Source organism: Hylaeus anthracinus, unplaced genomic scaffold (genome assembly GCF_026225885.1).
Source record: "Hylaeus anthracinus isolate JK02 unplaced genomic scaffold, UHH_iyHylAnth1.0_haploid 11994, whole genome shotgun sequence".
Lineage (NCBI taxonomy): Eukaryota > Metazoa > Arthropoda > Insecta > Hymenoptera > Colletidae > Hylaeus > Hylaeus anthracinus.
This window is the reverse complement of record NW_026534341.1, coordinates 10,229,246-10,249,092: the sequence shown is the minus strand read 5'-3', so window position 1 is coordinate 10,249,092 and position 19,847 is coordinate 10,229,246. Positions and strand designations below refer to the sequence as shown.

Below are 19,847 nucleotides of genomic sequence, written 5' to 3'. Positions count from 1 at the left end.
AATATTTAAGGAGCAATGAAGGTTTAAGTTCTGGAAAGAAGGAAGTTCTTCCAAAAAAATCCATGAAACGTACCCTCTTCCATATCTCCAACTCCCAACAAATATTTACAATTGTACTCGCAAAGTGGCCACGTACAAAACGCTATGCTTGAAAATAAAGTAGTGCTCGTCACTCAAAGAGGAAGACCAAAGTCACCTTTGTATAATTGACGAGGAAAATAGAAAAAATGGTAAGGCCAGTTAAGAAACGATCGTCACCGACCATAGAACATGTGTCTGCGCGAGGAAGCGTCCGAGCAATCGGTGGAACGTACCTCGAGCGTGGACGAGGCATCCGGGGGCCCCACCACGTGCAACCGCTATCAGAGTCAGACGAACCGATAGACAGTAAAACGGGCACGAAGTCGGGCGCAAGAAAGCCAAGAGTTAGTGGAGCGATCTTGGTTCAGTTACAGGAACCCCACCTAAAACCCCCTTCACCTTCATCGAGCGGAGTCAGCGGTAGCGTGCCGGTGGGGAACTTGAACGTCACTTTTCCAAGCCTCGGAGCTCATTATTAGCGCGGCGCCTTCCAAACATCCGGAGATAATACCACCTACCCGAGCGTTGCTACCACCTACCACCTACTACCCGACACTTTCTGCCACCACTCCAGCTGGTCCCGTGCGTCTCGTTCTGAAAAGGAGGTGAACGCGCGCGAGAGTGTATCATTGGACAAGGAATTGGGGCAGGAGCCAATAGTAAGGAGCGCGAGGTGGAGCGATAGGTTTTAAATAGGTGTACAAGAGCACACCGCGGATTACGGCCTAGCCGGGTTAAGACCGAACACGCGTGCCTTCGACGGATTTTCGGGATTGGAACAGTGACCTCGCGACGGGCACACGTTTTCCTCGTCGTGGTCACTGATCGGTGGTGGTAGTTCTCTCCCAGGGGATACTGGCGACGGTGTGAAACCCAACGAGAGAGAAGTGACAGTCCAGATAGAGCGGCGGGCACAAAGAACGTCTCAGTCGGCGCTGAGCCATTGCCTCAGCAAGTCTCACCAACAAGTTGGAGATCTAGTTCCGAGAGTTGAGCCCCGTGTTCGACCATGGAACTCCACGGAGGACGCGCGTTGATCGTCCTCGCGACCATCATCGTGTCCACGGGCATCGAAGCCATACGCGTCACGCAGACCGCCGGCAGGAGGAACGGTGAGTCATCTTCTTGCTCTTTACTTCTGTCCCTTTCTGTCCGATGCATCCTTGCCCGGATCTTCTTCTTTCCCATCTTCGCGTTTCCCTTTCCGCGTCAGTTGGTAGCGGCTTCGTATCCTTCCTCGTTTCACGGTCCTCGACCTTCTCTTCTTCCTGGTTCTCGTGCCCCGGTTCTGCTGTCTTCTCTTCTTTGCGTCTTCTCCTTTCTCAAGCCTGCCGTGTATCGAGACTCTGTCTATCCACATGGTTTCTCTCGATGGTAGCTAGCTACGCGCTACCGTGGATCTCGCGAGTGAAGTGTGCCTTATGTGTGCTAAACGTATCGACGAACAGTGAAACACGGTGTGTGCGTTCGATCAGCGGATAGATTTGTGGCGTAGATAAGCAGTTGTCGAAAGTAATCTGTTGGAAGTAGGCAGGTAGTCGTAGAATCACCTGGCGGAAGCAGGGACGCACGTGCGAGTGAGGGAATTTATTTTTTGGTGCTCGATGTTTCCTGGTCAAATTTAACTATGATGGGAACCGAAGGGTTAGTTTGATGTTCACAAAGGGAACATGTCTTGTTGGTATTAGGTGATTTGAATGCTTTACGTACGTCTATAGTTCATACTGACAACGTCAGGCTGATTTTGAGATTGAGTAGATGGGCTATAGATAGTGTCAAGCTCTCAGTAATATTTTATAAACATTTCAGGAAAGGCTAAGTTTCCTTCTAGACATTTGTTCACTTGTATTGTTGCATTTTTGGTTCAAAATAATTTGCGAAAGGATCGTTTTCTCTAAATAGTGTGAAAAAATAAGAACGTGAATGCAATGTGAAAATCTGATCTAAAACTTTCTGTGAAATGCGTGTGCAAGTAGTAATTTAATTGTGGGTAGGTTATTAATCTCTGGAGGCTCTGTAACTAGCGTAGGCTCTTAGACTAAGGCTAATGCCTTAATCAGGCTCTGTATAGGTAATTAAAATATGATATCGACATGACAGGAGTTCGTAATACTAATTACACCATGTGGCACGACTTCCATGTATTCAAAGTGAAATATTTTGAGTGCAAAATGTTCGTATAGGTAATGATTGGGACTTGCTACCCATACATCATCAAGAAAATTATTATTATTAATCGTTCACTTGGCAGAGTTGTAAAGTCACTTACATGTCTACTTTTATCCTGTTTGATTTTTCCTACTAGACTTATGGCTGATGCAATATCTCTTAGCTAACATGAACTAGCTAAGTCAAACATTCAAGTGATACGAGTTTGCTAATCTCATTACTGAGACTTTCTATTAAACTCTGCCTTAGATCTTCCATTTAAAGACCTTCTAATTAAGAAGATAGTTTGAAGCACTCCATGGTGTTAGGGCTTCTAAAAAAATAGTTTCACTTAACTTATTACGAAAAACAGAAAGTTCCATTATTAAAAGGAGTGCAATAAAATCTTGCAAATATATCAATTCTAATATAAATATCAGATCACCAACTCGCGGGAAATAACAACCAGCCTTTATTCTTCTTGGCCACGCGAATGCTTTATCCTTCGCCGGGGAGGTCGCCACAGATAGATTCTGGATAGAACGTGACCAGGCTGCGTACAGCCGCGATACATAGAGACGTGTTTTTCCCACGAGCGTCGAGTCTTCTGAAACTTACGAGGACGACTCTAACCTGATAAATGTCAAAGTAAATGTCAAACGAGGTTGTTGTCTCTCGCTGCCACAGAATCGGTTTCACTTGCTACCCGATGTTGCCCTACCGGAGTTCCGTTTCTCACGCACCCAAGTGTCCTCCGTGCATCCATTCTCCCTAGCAGGTGTGCTGCCTCGAAACGAGCCTATATTTATTCATTTTTGCTTAACGACTTTACTCGCCATTGTATTCTCGAAAACAATATGTACAGATAAATCGAAGTGGCTTTTTTTTTAGAAACGATAGGTGGCGTCGAACATTGATTTGTGAGACTTGTGATGATAATGTGGAAATATTGAATTGAAAGTGTAGATTTTGAAAAAGGTCACGCACGGCCAATTCAATTCAGTATTCCTACCCTCTATTGAAGAAATTTGTCGAAATTCAAATGAATTTTTCATTGTAAATATATACTATACCAAATCTGTCATTTAATTTAGACAAATGTCTTCAATAGACATAGAGAGTACGAATACTTATGGGACCGACTGTATGGCGTTTCTGAAATAATTTATTTCATAAATACACTAACTGAAAGTGAAATATAATAGAGAGCAGGTAGATAGGAAAAGAATGTTTGAAAAGTAGTACCAAGATATAAAAAGATTTAGACAGAACCGAGTCATTAAAGTATCATCACTATTTGAAGATAGTCTGGAGAGAAGTAAATTAATTCCCTCGATCTTCTCCGAGATGAATTAAGATGTTTCCTATGGCGCTATGCTATCGAGGACGTTCGGTGCCACGAGTGACCGTCTCGTGGAAAGTGACGGCCTGCGCAAAATGCGCGTAGAAATTCGCTTAACGATCAGCAATGCTCCACGTCAGAAACGAGTAACATTTTTCTATAAATGAAAATCTCACATAGCAAGTAAAAAATAAGGAACTTTGTACATATCAAATTAAAATTTGATTTGTACAGTTAAATATTCCAAAGTAGTTCAATAAAAACGTAACTGTTCCGTGGAAGAAAAGAATGTATGGTGTCTATGTGAGACAAATAATTTTTAATTTAACCATTTTTGGTCGAGACGGAAGACAGTGCTCGTGGCAGGAAGAGAGTGTGCATACCGTGCGACATAGCACCGTTACGTTTGAATACAGTCGCAAACATATCCTCGTATGGTATCTGGGTCATCGGAGGAATTAAGTCATTACTGTTTTCCGTTGATTCGATCGATTCGAGACGAAACGTCTTTTCCCGCGCAGCGTTTCACCAGTCCGGAATTTCTCGCGCTCTATTCGCTGTCAACTGGGGAAACTTTCGATTGCATACTATTCTACGCGAACACCTGCGTCACACGCGAGATTTACCCAGTCGTGACTATTAAATAGAAACCAATATGCTCCGATACGTGAAACTTGCACCAAGATAGGTCGATTGATCCTGAACTCCGACTAATTTTCTGTAGATTGCGATTTAATATCGATTCTATCTCTGGAAAAGACAGTTCGAAGCACTCCAAGGTGTTGGAGCTCTCAAAGAAATTAATTTGACTTCACTAATTAAGAAAACGGAAAGTATTCTTATATTAAAAAGAATGCAATAAATTCTTGCGGTTTCACAAACAGGTCACAAATATAATTTCAATTTTAACTCTCCTTAGAAGATTCACTGGAAAATGCAATCTTGAAAATGTTTAGTTTGAAACTAAAATTTCAGTAGAAAATGTTTAGCGTGCCAGTGAAATTGTATCGCTTGCGATAATTGGTATTTATTCGTGCAATTTATTTCCAATTGTTGCGTCGCTGTTTTGTAATTATATACATTTGAGACTTTAATGTTTCCTCGAGTGACGCATAGAACCAATCGAAAGGTTAACAATAATTTATGACATGCTCGCGAATCTAGGCTGCTTTTGAGTCTATAACTGATATTGCCGTCGATATTAATTTAGACGTGACTGTTTATGAGATCTTTAAAATTTCGCGTGCTTCTGATCCTCGGCGGTCGAATATGTCCTAAACTTATAAAAAGCCACGAGTGACACTGGCCTTTCGTAAGACACTAGGCGACTACTAGGTTCCAAGACCGCTGGCGAAGGCATAGCGCCGAGGGTGAGTGTGGGACCGAGGCACCCTGATTGGGCTTTATTTCCAAAACCAATGCCCATCGTCGTGCCTCTTGAGCTGCGTTCCATTTAACAGGGATGGCAACTGAGGTGAGGAGTGGCACTACGAACTGTCTTCGGTTGTCACCCCAACAGACAAAGTTAGTTCCGATTAAGACGGTCTCCGTCACTCAACTAGCAGGATAGGTGTCTAATACTAAATAAGCAGACACCGACTTACACAACAAGTCTCGGCCTATCGGGATTTACAACTCTGCGACAGATTTCTATATCCGCGAGATTTCTTTGCGCTGCGAGTCTTTCAACAGCCATCACCGTTGTAAAACTGTATAGTAGGTTTAAAAAGTTGACCAGTTCCTTAATCCATCCCAGAGGAGACGTGAGCACGATCGCAAAACCCAGCAAACGTTAGACGATCACCGCCTATGGGAGTAATTGCTGTAGTAATAGCAAGCGCGATTAATCGTTGTACACGTAGCGATTATATCTCTTATTTCTCTAATTTACCGAGGATCTCTGGCGGCCGACCTCCATTAAGTCGTTCGAAGAAACTCAAATTCGAGAGAACACGTAACAATTTTTGAGTGATTAAACATAGAATCTATTCTATCCCTAACAGTGTTATATTTTTAAATGATAAACTAATTTCCCTAACATGATGTTACTCATTACTTTCATTTTAACTCTCCTTAAAGGATTCACTGGAAAATGCAATCCTGAAAATGTTCAGTTTGAAACTAAAATTTCAGTAGAAAATGTTTAGCGTGACCTATTAATTTCATTTAATAGAACAGCCTTTTATGAATTGCTGCACGTTGGATTTGTTCGAATAATACTTCGACCATTTTTGGCGTAATTCATCGAAACTTTTTCGACTTCCAGCTGATTGGAAAAGCGTGACGACACCGTTGCATAATCGCAGAACCAAGGGCTATTAATTGGATGCCGACTCGCTAGTGTGTTTATGAAAAATTCATAGATGGAGCAGAACATAAATCAAACCGTCTAATCTTAATCTTAGCCGTCTAGTTACGGGATAAAAGATGAAAGTATTTAACCCAGATGGTTATCGTTGGGTTTGTGTTAAAATATTATAGTCTTTAGTCGCGATTTCCAACCGCGAAACGCTACCGCGTATCCATATTCGTTTTCAGCCATTTCATTGAAAATCTCGCGGGGTAATTGAAAATACACATTCGGTTTCTAATTTGTATTAGAATTACGTTTCTTCTTCTAAGAGTTTCAAGAGAGAAAATTAGGTTAGTCTCTTAATGAGACGCGATTATCGATCATGAAGTGCGAGAATACGTGCACAGGCCACATTTTATGGCCGAGTTACGAGTAGCACGAGCCATTCGATCAACTCGTACGTTTACACTGTGCGTAGAATAGAAAAAGGAAACTTTAAAATTATGAGTTAATGCACACGTGCTCTTCATCTCACTTAGCAGATATTTATTCTGAGAGTGAGAGAAATTACACTGGATATTAGAGATCCTTCGCTGTAGAGTACATTTGCGCGCGTAGTGTGTCATCTTCGCAAATATCGAAGAAGAGATTTTTATTTGAAGAAATTAAGTAATCTGGACACCTTTCTCAACGATCAGTTAATTTCATCATCCCATGTGAAAGGTAAAGTAAAGGAACATGGAATGCGAAAAAGTAGCTTCATTTACGAAATAAACTTTTACTTCCTTATTTTATCAGGAAAGGAGCAAGGTTCGATAAGTTTAACTCTACTGATTACAACATAAAGTTTGTATTCTGATTAGATCCTAGAAAATAACGGCCAAAAATTCAAGCGGTCGTAAATGACCAATTCACCCTCTCAGATTTTCAATGTCCCTATATGTGCCTTCCTTTTTTCCTGAAATGTACGAGTACCTTTTATACCAATACGTGTACGTTGAAAATTTATACGTGTGTCGTTGCTTAACTCAGCAGAGGAAGTTACGATTTTACGATTCCCCTCAGGATATCTTCCCTTTTCGCGGCGTGTTCGATATTTGCATACAACAAGCAATTGTTCTCGATAAACTTTCCGCCCGAATTCGTTAATTGGATCTGAGATTTTCTCCCCAAGTATGCGCCCACGTATTCGACACGAATCGTTACCGAATCCTGAAAATATAAATCGACGCGAAGGTGTTTCGACAAACCATCGATCCCCTGGTCGATTGTGTTTTACAGTACTCTTAAGTCACTAGATGTTTTACAAAAGGTGAATAAACAGAAATTAAGTACTTATAAATGATTTATAAGAAGAAAATTGAGATACTTGTACAAAACGAAGTAGAAAATTTGAAATGCTTGAAATTACGAAGTAAATCAGCATCGATGTACGTACTTTAAATTCTTATACTGTATTAAGAATTTGTACTTTATTCTATTTTACATTTTCTACTTGACGATGTACAACTTGTTTCACGCGTATGAACACTACACAATTTACGTAAGATCCAAATGCTTAATCCTTTTATCTCTTTAATCGATTACGAGTATTAGGAAATATTTCGTTGAACTGGAATTATGTAATTTCAAACACCCACAAAACGAGGTATACAGGAAGATAAAATAATTACATTAAAATCCTCGTAAATGACATGTATACGTATATTTTATTGATTTAAAAATTTTATTAATTTTATTAATAGATGAAATATTTATTTATATTAAAATCCTTATGAATGACATATATACGTAATATTTTGGTCATTTAAGAAACAAATACTCGTTTATCTTACCAAGAAAGCTTTATCTCGCCATAAGGAATAACTCCATTTACATTAAAATAACTGAACACAACAAAATGAAGCATCGAACGAAGCATCTGAAAAAAATGGTCTCCATCCCAATTTACATTTTACAAGCATCGATACTTGATGGACGCTAGTATATGTAGAATCCTAGGAAACATCGGCGCCAGTGCCCCACTGTTTTCCATTTCAAATGATTGTCCGAAACAGGCTGAACGTTGATTAATTTGCGCAATTAACCCATACGTGTACGCGTAATTAATGTAAATCGTGACTAAGGTAACGAGCTCGACGAATCATTAGAACGCCGACCGGACAAATTGTCACGACAACGTTTCCGCGAATACTGGTGCTTCCAGATCGCGTTTGAGGAACGGTAGGTTACCAGTGGCTAGTTTTTTTTCCAGTTGTCCGAAGCCCTGGCATATGAGTCGGCATTGCCACTTGAAATGGGTTTTCAACCAGCGGATGGCATGCTGCCAATGCATATAACAGTTCATCGTGGACTAGTTGAGCAAATTGCTCACCTACATGTAACAACGTTCGCTGCCTCTTCTGTGCACGGTGGCGATCGTTTTCCGCTCGCGGAGGAAGCGCACCCTTCCAATTTTAATTAATTTCTGCTGGATGACAGGTTAAGCTACTGCTATTGATACGAAGACAGTGTAATAACTTGATAATTTTTTATTTATAGATACATGCAGTTTCATTTTTTAGAATATATATTGTAGTAATCGGTTATAATTATTTAGTGGTCTTATATTATTGATATATAAAAAGAAGTTGTTGATTTTTTATACCCATTATTGTTTATGTAGCAACATACAGCATCATACAGTAGATGTATTCCTCAGCAAACCAATGATCCAAATGTTGCTAATTATATTAAGGTTTCTAAAATCTCATGGTTACCAACTAAATGACAATTAAAATTACGAATGAATATTTACATTAGGTGCTACGTTTCAATATGCATATTTCTTATTTCTCTAATATTTAATTTAACAAAATTTGCGTGATTATAAAACAGTTACACTTAATTGAAGCAAGAGTTACTAATTAATAAAAACTCAAGTAATACCGTATCTCAATAATGAGCATGTTGCTAATACTTCCGTTTGGAATTTAATAGTCCAATAAAAAAAAAAATGAAAAAAAAAACAGTAAAATACGATTCTCCCAAGGAAGATCAAAATTGGTGGAACATGCCCAGTTAACATTCTCGAAACTGATGCTGGCAAATTGGCCTACGGGGCACAGGAATCACGTTGATTGCCGTCTGATCGGACCCATCAGGAACCAGCCTTTCTCCTTCCATCTTTGTCCCGTTCCTCGCCTCTCTGTTTCCATCTCCTTGGGGTCCCGCGTCCTTAACGGTTCAACGAGAAACGTGCTCTTGAATGAAACACGTCCGGTGGTTTGGTATGCGAACACATTTACGTGAAAAAAAGTTTGAATCGCGCGTGCAAGGGGAGTAGATGAGTTGAAGGTTCATTGTTAACTGGTCTAATGAATGAGTGGCTTTAACGAGCGATCCTATCATATCATTAATTCTCGGGATAAGTGGTTTGTTGGTCTAATAAACAATTCAGTTCCCAAAACAGAACAGAGATTAATATGATACATGAATTATTATTGAATTCAGAAAAATATCATAAAAACTGTATATGAAATTTACATTTATGATACTTATAAAATTCCTCCATCAGTTCTCTTCATGGGAGGAATTAGTTTCTTCAAGAAGATGGCCTGTAAACAGAATTATATCGATTCCAGATTACATATCGATGACATAAACACTAATAATTGAATACTGCTAGAACACACGAGTTTCCAGCAACTCCTAAGTGAATAAATTATAGAAGAAAATATTACACTCTGTCAGAAACGCATATTAATATCACTCGTGACCAGGCAAACACGAACGTGTTAGGAATATTCAAATGAGACTGAAAGTGAACAAATGTTTCGACCTCATTCGACGCGAGTATATCAATAACTAAGGTTTCCTTTTCTACTTGTAACCAAGTTGTAACCGACTAATAAGCCTTCTACAATCGGACGGGTCCATTCGCTGAATTGCGTTCTCGAACTTTCCTCGGAATCTGAACACATGAGAATATCTGGAACTACAGGAATTGTTCGAAGCTACCAGAAACGAACGATGTCACACATGATTGGATAGTAGTTACATAAACTTGATGGCCTTGGACCATAATTGAGCTGATAGTCAAGTACAATTATTATAGTGACTATCATAGCGTTCAGAAGGTTGCTCTGAAATTAAGCTGAGATCGAATTGTCGCTTAGGGTCGAAAGGATTGAATCTAATTTTATCTTCATTTTTATCTCGATATGTATAAATTATTGTCCACTGGACCACGAAGAGAATCGATGAACTTGAGGTCCCCTTGTTTCTGTCCCTCGTAGCGGAAATAACGAATCAGAAAAAGCCAACGGACAGGAAAAAAGGTAGAAATCGCGGCTAGTCGAACAGAACGACGTTTGTCGTGGCATCGATCGTTTCTTCCTCCTCGATCCCGCTTATCTGGGTTAAACTCGCCGTTCTCAGCGCTGGCGAACGATTTGACTCGGTCTGCGTGACACGTGCTTGTCTAGGATCGCAATCACGGCGAAACTATCAACTGCCGCGGGTACGTCACGCGTGGTTTTCGTGCGACGTTCCAACTATCCGCTCCGCTAAGAAAATTGATTCTAATGGATTCGAAATTGCGCCTATTTCCTGTGCGGTCAATTGATTTTATGGTTGATCGCGGTGTCTTCGACTGATCGTTCGATGGACAGGATAATTTATGCTAAGTATTTGTTCCTTGTTAATTGGACTGGCTCGTTGCACAGGCAGGATGAAGAGGAATCGGTTGAGTGTATTGCGGGACGACTGTGTTAGCTCAGCTATCCAGGACATTGACGAGGTCTTTCCTTCTGAGTATTACAATGAGTATTCATTGAACGGTGTCAAGGGATGGTTAAAAATCGTTGGAAATCAGTTTCTGATATAAGCCTAGATGGCCAATCGATATCATAGTTTGAAGTTGATACTCTTCTGGGTTTTAAAATAATTTATAAAAATAAAGTTTTTTTGTTTCCTTACATATTTAACGACTGTCTTTTATGTGGTTATTCTTATTGTTAGATATTGGTCCAAATATGTGCATCTTTAAGTAGCTGGATTATTTTGTATAAGTTTTCTTCTGTGCGCCATACTTCGTTTAAACCAGTGGATAATTTGTGTTATATACGAAGTGGTTCCGTATTTTTACAGGTAAATATTATGTGTTGCAAAAAATAAAGTTTTGTTTCTCATTAAATGTCAACATTCTGTCCACTTTCTCAACAAATCTTAGCAGCTGCCGATCGCGACACATCTCTAATTCTTTAATGACTCCTATGTCGAAACCATGTCAAGTCCTATCAACGATCACTTCCACGACAACGGAACAATAGGCCGTTTACCACCGAGCAATTCGCATCGCGGGCACCGCAATTTATTTTTATGATTCCCCCGGGGATCCATTCATTCCTCGATCCGCGTCCCGCGGCACGCGAATCAAGAAATTATACTTCGAGTCGTCCGGTCGGTTCCATTGAAAGAATTTCATCGCGAACAATCGCCAATAACGATCAACTTCTGGCAAAGTAAAAACACCGTTTCACCGTCTACTTGAATTATCTTTACCCGTGCATCATTAAATCGCCGTTTCCTTTTCATCGACCTTGCCTCGGTTACGCGGCCATTGCTCACCTCGAAGCCACGTTCCCCTCCACCGATTCCTCTTATTTGTAACGGTAACAGTAAATTGATTAACCTCATCCAACATATGTTCACACTCGGCGCCAAAAATACGTACGTGTTCGCACGTGATCGACGCTCTTTCGAATTTACCGCAAGATAACCGGAGGCAAAACCACCGCCTGTCTTCCATAAACCGTTCACGAAATCGTAAAACACGGCAGCGCACGTGAAGAAGGAAATCCGAGGCTCTCGTCGATTCGTTCCAATTAATTAGCGCCGAAACGGGAAATTCTTCACAATCGTGACCTAGTTTTCGACTCCCCGATCGTTAAAGTGAAGGGATGTGATCGACGATTGAACGTACTGACGTTTTTCATGCATATATGATAATTATAAAGTGAGGTACTTCGATTTTATCGATGGTGGTACGTGACCAGTTTTAACTAAATAGAGGAAAGAAAGTATTTTTTTTTAATTACTTTATTTAAGGTCACATCAACTACGAGGTTATTAATGACCACGTCAATGATTACAATTCAATTATAATTTATTTAAAATGTTGTATGTCATTAATATCTTGACTAATTTGGGGAATTCGTTCCTGTTAAAGATGATCTGCGTACTATTTGAAAGTTTAAACTCTCGTCGACCGTGTTGTATTCCCTGACATTCTTCAATTGAATGTTTTACGGTAAGGAGCTCGTCACAAAAGTTGCATAATGGTGGCTTTGATTTAATTATTTCGTAACAGTGTAGATTCGTTGGCGGTATATGTTCATCAATTCCTGGTTCCAGATTTTTAGAAAGTATTTTTGTATATATGTTAATTTTGTCTCATTTCGGACGAAGTATGTTGTGATAGCGATCAACATAGTAGAACCGCCTGAAATAGAATACACGAAGGCAATTTCTTTAATTTCCCAGCATTCTTAAGCTATTATGGGCGCGATAAATCGCCAAGAAGACATTAAACCCAATTCCTCGATGTAGCTGGAAATAAAATCATCCTTTACGTCCTTCCATAAACCCCAAGAGGGAAATCTGTGTCTCCGGTTTGTTCGTCTTGGTTAATTGACACCGAAACGGGAAATTCAGTATAGTCGTGGCCCAGTTTTCGGTTCCCCGATCACGAAAGTGAAGGGGCAACAATTGAGCTGCTAGAAATTGACCATTCCGGGGAAAAAAACTGTGTGGACCGCTTTCTGCCGTCGGTAAGAATAAGGTAACGGTTTTTGGGAGAAAGTCACGGACGGCTGACGTCTGTTTCGCATCGATCTAAAATTTCTTACACAACGAGAAGCGTCACAGCGACCGATGTTCCGCGCGAATGGTTGTTTTCACCCCGTTGGCAGGATGCTACGCGGCACGTTTACGCCAGTCGACGCACGAGCGTCGAGCAAAATTCCAAGTATACCTATAAAAATGCACAAGAAAATTCAAGTGCTGGATTTGCGTATAGGAGTTCGATAATTTTATATTAAGGGTTGTGTCCATAGTATTAATGTGTATGGACATTTCTTTGAATTCTAAGATTTTTAACAAACGAATCAATAATATTTATACAGTATACTATTTAGTACAACAAGCACCAAAAACTCTAATATACTTTAACATCTCGTACGAGATCATCTTATTTCAGTATTTATTCGAAGCGGTGGTTTCACCATCAAACATTTTTACAACCAATACGAAATAGGAAATGTGATTAGAAGTGCTTCATTTTTACGGAACTTCAGATCCGTCGGAGTGTATAAAGTTCTCCTCCCAGTGGCGATTTCGATTCCTTGTACGTAGTTAATTAATTGTATTAATAGCCCGCGACTGACGGACGTTGATCGCTTCCGTTGAACACGGTCTTTCGTTAATTGCTACTTTTACCGCTAATTTCTCCCGTTTTCTCAATCGCCGCTAGCTAATTGCGCGCGTGGTGGTATCTCGTTCATAAGGGTGACGCAAGAGGCTCGACAATCTATTCATAAGAAATCGAAGCAACGGTACTGGTTTGCCACCAGGTCTAATTACTGTGGATCGAACGATCATTTCATCATTTGTCTTAGGTGTTTCGACTTATTGTTATGGTCGGAAGGGAATTGACAAATACAAGACGACTAACTTTAGGAATCCTTCTGTAGTTTACTCCCCACGGAGTTATTAGCAATATGTTTATTACTAAGCATAGGATCAATTAAATTATAATTAACTCAAACAGTACTAAAATAAGTACTGAATTACTTGAGCTTTCTTTAGTTGGTAACTCTTGTTTCAGTTAGTCGTAACTGTTTTACAATCATGCAAATTCCATTAAATTAAATATTAGAAAAATAAGAAATGTTCATATCGGAACGTGACACCTAACGTAAGTATTCATTCATAATTTTAATTGTTATGTAGCTGGTCTTTTGAAGTATCTGGTGGAAGCATGAATTTCTGGATCGTATGATCTTCGATTCGTCTTTGATATTTCGTCCTTTGGTCACGGTCTGAGTAATAATGCGTAAACCTTACTACCACGCACTTTCTTGTCGTTAGAGGCTAGGAGAAATCTCCGATCACGATAAACCATCCAGGGGTTCTTGCGTCTGCTTGTCTCGCGTTTTCGAGTTATCGTTCGATTTGCGAACGACGCCATTTCATTTCTTCACTTTCCTCTTCCGTGTCTCGTAACTGCTCGTTTACGTACTGGCCGTTTCCATGTTTCCAAGTAGTGTTTACCTATCTATCGAAACAAGTGCAAACGCAAATATGCGAAAATTGTTAGGAACACTTCGAGCCACGGTTTACCTTTGCTTCTACTTCAAAAAGAATGTGCGAGGCTCGTAAAACGTTCATTACCAAAGGAAACTTCGCAATCCTAATTCTAATTCTGTAGAGGAATTTTTTAAAGATGGTCCACCGCAGTAGAAAGTTAAGTCAAGAAGTGTTACAGGTAAACACTAGTCACTTATTTACTTAATACTCTTCGATCGCCAGTTTCATTAACACGATCAACGGAATGAAACTTGGGAAACGGCTATAGTAATTGTGCACTTGTTACGCCTCGCTCGTTGAATTCTTGGACCTGGATACGAAACCGGTATCGAATTCCATTAACATGACTCGTATCCTCGGGGAAAAACGCAGGAAAAAGGCACTTCCCGCCTGAATTCGATGCAATGGGCAGCTAAGGTGCACGCTATGACCACATATCCGGTCTAACGAGTGTTTTCGCTGCGACGACTTTAACTAGACCGTCAAACTTCGCACTCGAGAATCCAACAGTCATCAATCATCTCCGTTTGTGACAAAATCGTGCAGTTTTCCTTCTAAACTCTTATGACATTTCAACAGACATCCGTGAAAGCGTTTTTGCGCAAATATCGTGTCTAAATTTTTGCAATGTTGCCGAGTCCAATTGAATTGTCAAATCAAACTTGGTTCAGTCTCTTGTGGTAATCGATTTTCACAAGAGAGTGTCTGGAATATCAAAGAGAATCATTAATCAATGGTTTGGTACAGGAAAAAGTTATATTTTCTATGGGATCAGAGGTCTATTACTTTTCGTAAAAGTATGTTGATGAGAACTTTCTTTCTGAGTATGGCAATGGTGAGTCAGTGAAGTATTTCATTTGTCATTTAATAGTTTAAGACACTTTCCTATCTCTTCAGAAGAAAATATGTTCTTGTACGTATAATTGTTTAGTTAAATGAAGTGCTGCTCCATATTATAATTTTCTGTGTTAAAGAAGACCGGAAGTGGGGGTCCCAGCCTACATTATTTTAAATGATAGTGGTGGAGCCGACCACCTGCCTATTCAATCTCGTTCTCCGGCTCGCAAGCATCAATAGTAATTTAATTTTATTAATAATTGAAGTTTCTCTCGGATGAGAAGAGAGTGTCGAGAGAAAATGTCTGCTGCGCCCGATGATAATGGACGTATCCCGTTGCATTAATGCATCCGGCTTCTCGAGTATAGCGTAAAGCTGTCGATTATCGTAAGCAGCGTAACGAAAGGGTACATTAGAACCGTTCGAGACAGGAACGAAACGTAGACGACGCCATGTAAAAGTGGAGCAGAACGAAACGTGACTCCTGAGCGTCTACCAAACAGGCATGACTGCTGACAAAGCGTAAACAAAATAACTCCGTCGCTGTACACGGCGCCACGAAATACGGAAAGATTCTCCACTTTCCATCGACCCTCTTTTTTTTTAAGGATATGTGTTCGCGCAGATGCGACATTGAAGCATGAGAAACAGAGCTATAACGCTTCGCGTTGCTCCCGTCGACGGGCACAACAGGTGGATGAAGAATCGACGACGTAGATCTGGAACTCGAACGCTCACGCTTATTTGCATAAGGATACAGATGAAATTTATAGCGTCAAGCTTGAATAATAGCTGAAGCAGAGTTTGATTTGTGGAATGAAGTGAAAACTTCTGCAGGCACGTATTGTGGTAACTTCTGGTTTCGCAATAGGAATACTTTCATAAATTAGTTGTCACGCTTGGTTATCGTTTAAGTGGAATATGAATGTCTTGATCAGCCGAGAAAGGTTGCGTTTGATGTTTACTGGGAAATAGTGGTCGATATCAGTTTCTAGAGCGATGGAATAACTTTATGTTTGTTCTGTATGAATAATTAATTATTATTGCGTACAAATTTCACGAAACTTAAAATAAAAGTGATCGAAATGTACATTTCTGTTTAAAATCATCCATCTTTACTTAAAATTATCTGGCATTTCTCGGATATGTATGAACATTTTCTCTAGTACTCAAAAGGATAACGAAGAAGTATTCGAAACGCATTCAGCTTCAAATGATCAAACTTGAAGACAATTAAAGAAGTCTTTAGGCGGTAATCAGACATCACAATCGTTCCAATTAATTATAGTATTTCCGCAACTTGTAAGAACCTTAAGAGGCTTTTAAAGGATCATATCTCGAATCGATTCCGCCTTCATAAATATCAAAACCGTCCGGTCGCCATATTCGTCAGTCCTCAAACGGAAAATCGACGTATTTCACGCGGTAGGGGGCAACACGGCCTTCGGTTTATCATCGATGGACGCAACCCCATATGGTTATCTCGCTAGACATCGTGCCGTATGAATCGTCCTGTCCTCATAGACACTTCGGTCAACGTTTCTTGATAAATCTGTATTGAGTCAGACGGGGCTGACCCGCGACACACCGCCAGAGGCGGAAAAGGATCGCCTTGTTTCAGCTTCAAGCCAGCTAGACTCCAGTACAGTGATTCCCAACTACTGTACCACCCCAACTAGAAATCCATCCAATTGTGTCGCAAAAACTTGGTAACAGATGCAACCATTCGTCCAATTCTCGTTTTAAAAAATGTTTACATTATTAACACGTTGGTCTGGTCACGTTGGTCACGTCACCCAGAAATGGGTGACAGGACTTTTCATTAAGGAACTAAAAAACTTAATTCTACCGAAGGGGTAATAATGAAAATAAAGCTGGATAGGATTCGTGAATTTGACGACGTGAAAATATTAAATACTACGACAAATATTAAATTATCTAATTTTCAGCAGTCTCGAGAAAAAATGTTATCTATGTAGAAACAGTTAAAGGATATTTTAGAAGTTTTTAATAAGTTACTCCTGCTATTCTGGAGCATCAGATTTCTCTTATGATTTTCTTTTTGGGAACAAGTAACTTGAAGTATAAAGTTATAATAGTATCTTCCATATTTTTTATTAAAGTAGATATTAAGATTATTGTTATATCGAATTTATATTTAATGCCTTATTTCAACTCTTTCTTATTTGTGGTAGGTTAAGAACCACTGTTCCAATAAAAGCGAAAGGTGCATCGTGCACTATCAGCAGTAAAGAAAGTCACTGTTGACCCTCGTATCGCGTAACACGACAAAGTTATACTGCCATTAACTTCACCGTGAGAACTCGTCTTTCAGGCGGTCTTCCAAAGCATCCCTTTAAGGAGTATCCAATGATTCAACTCTTTAGTTTTTTTTAAGTCTTTTTTCAGATTAATTGACTTTACGGTTTTTCTGTATACCGGCATATTTGGCGTTGCTCGACGATAATTGTTCACGAGAGACTCGCTTTTATGGCACGTCGGAAGTGCTAAATACCGATTCCATTCGGCCGTTTATGGATTAGGTTGCACATAATTCTCTCGCGAAAGCGAAATGCGTCGTTAACGAACTAGTCGGTGAAAAAGGATCGACGAAGTTCAGTGTAAGGTTTTTTTTAGGCAAGTTCACTTTGATCTCGAATTTTAATTAATACTCGTCGGTGTATCTGGGCCATTCCCCATCACCATTCACGAACGAACGTAACAGTCACTGTTCCAACCAGCACAGGAATGTAATTGTTCGCATTACCAGCATTAGTAGACTCCAGATTCAATTTCGCGCAAATCGAGGAAGGATGCAGGCTTGGAGAGCGATAACGAAAATAGAGATCTACGAAGTTCACTCCAAAGCACAATTGTACTTTCGAGTTTCCGTTTCATTGATCAAATCCTAGCTCGACTGCTTCATCATCGTCACCTGCATCGCCTGGGGGTGTACCTTCTGAAACGCTCGGATTCGTTGGTATTCCGTCCGTCTGTTAATTAGCAGTCAACCAGGCCGCGGTAAAACTCTGGGAATACTATGATCCGTTGCCATAAGCCTCGGTACTTGCTTCACTTCCTGCACTTAATGGGATACCAATTGTCAGTTGCCCCACTAAGCCACAATATAAAATAACCATGCAATTCGTGCGTGTTCGTACGACCGTTGTGGTGCACTGGGTCACGCGTCGCGACATGCCTTCAGTTTACTTACAACCCACATCCTAGCTTCGCCTAGTTGCGTCATTTTACTACGCTCCACGCGACTCGCTGCGAATAGTAACGTTTAACCGTAAACAGAGATGGGCGGAACACTTGTTCAGACTCTGATTTTCTTGCTCTTCGAGTGTTGTTGGTATTGAGTTCAGCAACAATTTATCAACCCTTCAGGACATCTTTATAGTAGCAAACAAATTTTCGAAAGCATATGACCAAAAGCAAATTAAAAAAGTATTCCTTCCTTTGATCCAATTAGTGACCAAAGTCAACAAGTGGTTAAATTGCTCTGTCCCATCATCCTCTGAAATAAAAACCATAAAAATCGCAGCGGTTTATTAACTAGCAATTTTCTGGAAAAAAATTAAGACAGTATGCGAATGCAGAAGGTCCCTCTAATTCCCAGAAGGAGGAAACCCAGGCAGTAGAGAATTAAAACCTCCCGAGGCCATGAAGTGTTCCCTTTGTTTGTTCTGTTGCTTCGTGTCACAGTGAAATATTACGCCATTTCGCGGCCGTTTTACGGCGACGATATTAGATAACGTTTCGTTGACAAAAAGAGCCAGTACTCTGACTAATTGCCAGCGAACAAAGACAACGTCTGGACGCAGCGAGACCCGCAATTTCACGTTTCGCGGATCGCTCTCGCCCGTGTCTGTGCAGTCGCAGCTGTTACATAAACACGTCGCGGAATCACGAGGTCTCAGTCGTTGCTTTGATATGCTTCGGTAATATTTTAATAACCGAAACTGAACACGAAGCATTCGAGACACTGCTGCGACCACTATTGGAAAACCACGCGTCGTGGAATTCAAATAGCGGCTCGCTAGCTGCTTTCATTGCTGGCTAATCTTACAATTGCCCACCCTACACTCGATCGTTGACCGCAGATAGAAACTCTTAGGTGCAATTTTACTTGACACTATCGCGTTACAATCGTGTCCATATCGCGGAGCTTGTGCGTAAGCTACCTGTGTTGGTGGAATCTTAATTCTTGAAAAACGAGGAAGTATTGGACGATACACATACGTAGAGATAGATATTTGAAACTTTCTTGGAAGCCAAACAGATCGACTTCACTTTCTGCCGTTTGACTGTTGCAGAAATTGAAATAACAGTGACGAAATTATTACTCTGCTTCCATGAAGCCATTTCTCAGATCTTATCCATTTTTATCTAATTTTCTTCTTATTCATCTGGTTTCACAATTTTCGGGTACGGTTCATTTGTCTCTTTACTATCTGCATTGGTACATCTGGTTATGCATCGCTATAATTGTGAATTAACGTTAGATACTTTACCAGATCTGCAATTTTTGTATGATCGACTGGCGACTTGGACTAGCATGCTCAAACTGTACAATAGACTAGGATACCTTGTTATTCCTCTGGACAGATAAATCTCGATACCATAAGCACAGAGGGTTACATCACTATTTTTTCAGAACTGAATCTCTCCGAGAAACAAGAAATGGAAAATGAAAAATGGGAATGTGAAGATATTATAACATTTCCTCGAGAACGCCAATTGCAACTGACACGATGAAACCTACGACCAATTAATGATCGATGCCTGCGACCG

At 40.2% G+C, this 19,847-nt stretch overlaps 1 protein-coding gene across 1 annotated transcript in view; it reads left to right on the top strand.

Moving 5' to 3' along the window:
- Positions 1–816: 816 nt before the first annotated feature.
- The window catches only part of LOC128888495 (uncharacterized), a 52,059-nt gene continuing 33,028 nt past the window's right edge, over positions 817–19,847 (top strand). Inside the window, exon 1 of the mRNA XM_054145388.1 lies at positions 817–1,193. Coding sequence (XP_054001363.1) covers positions 1,091–1,193 — 103 coding nt within the window. The 5' untranslated portion in view covers positions 817–1,090. The remainder of the gene's footprint in view (positions 1,194–19,847) is intronic.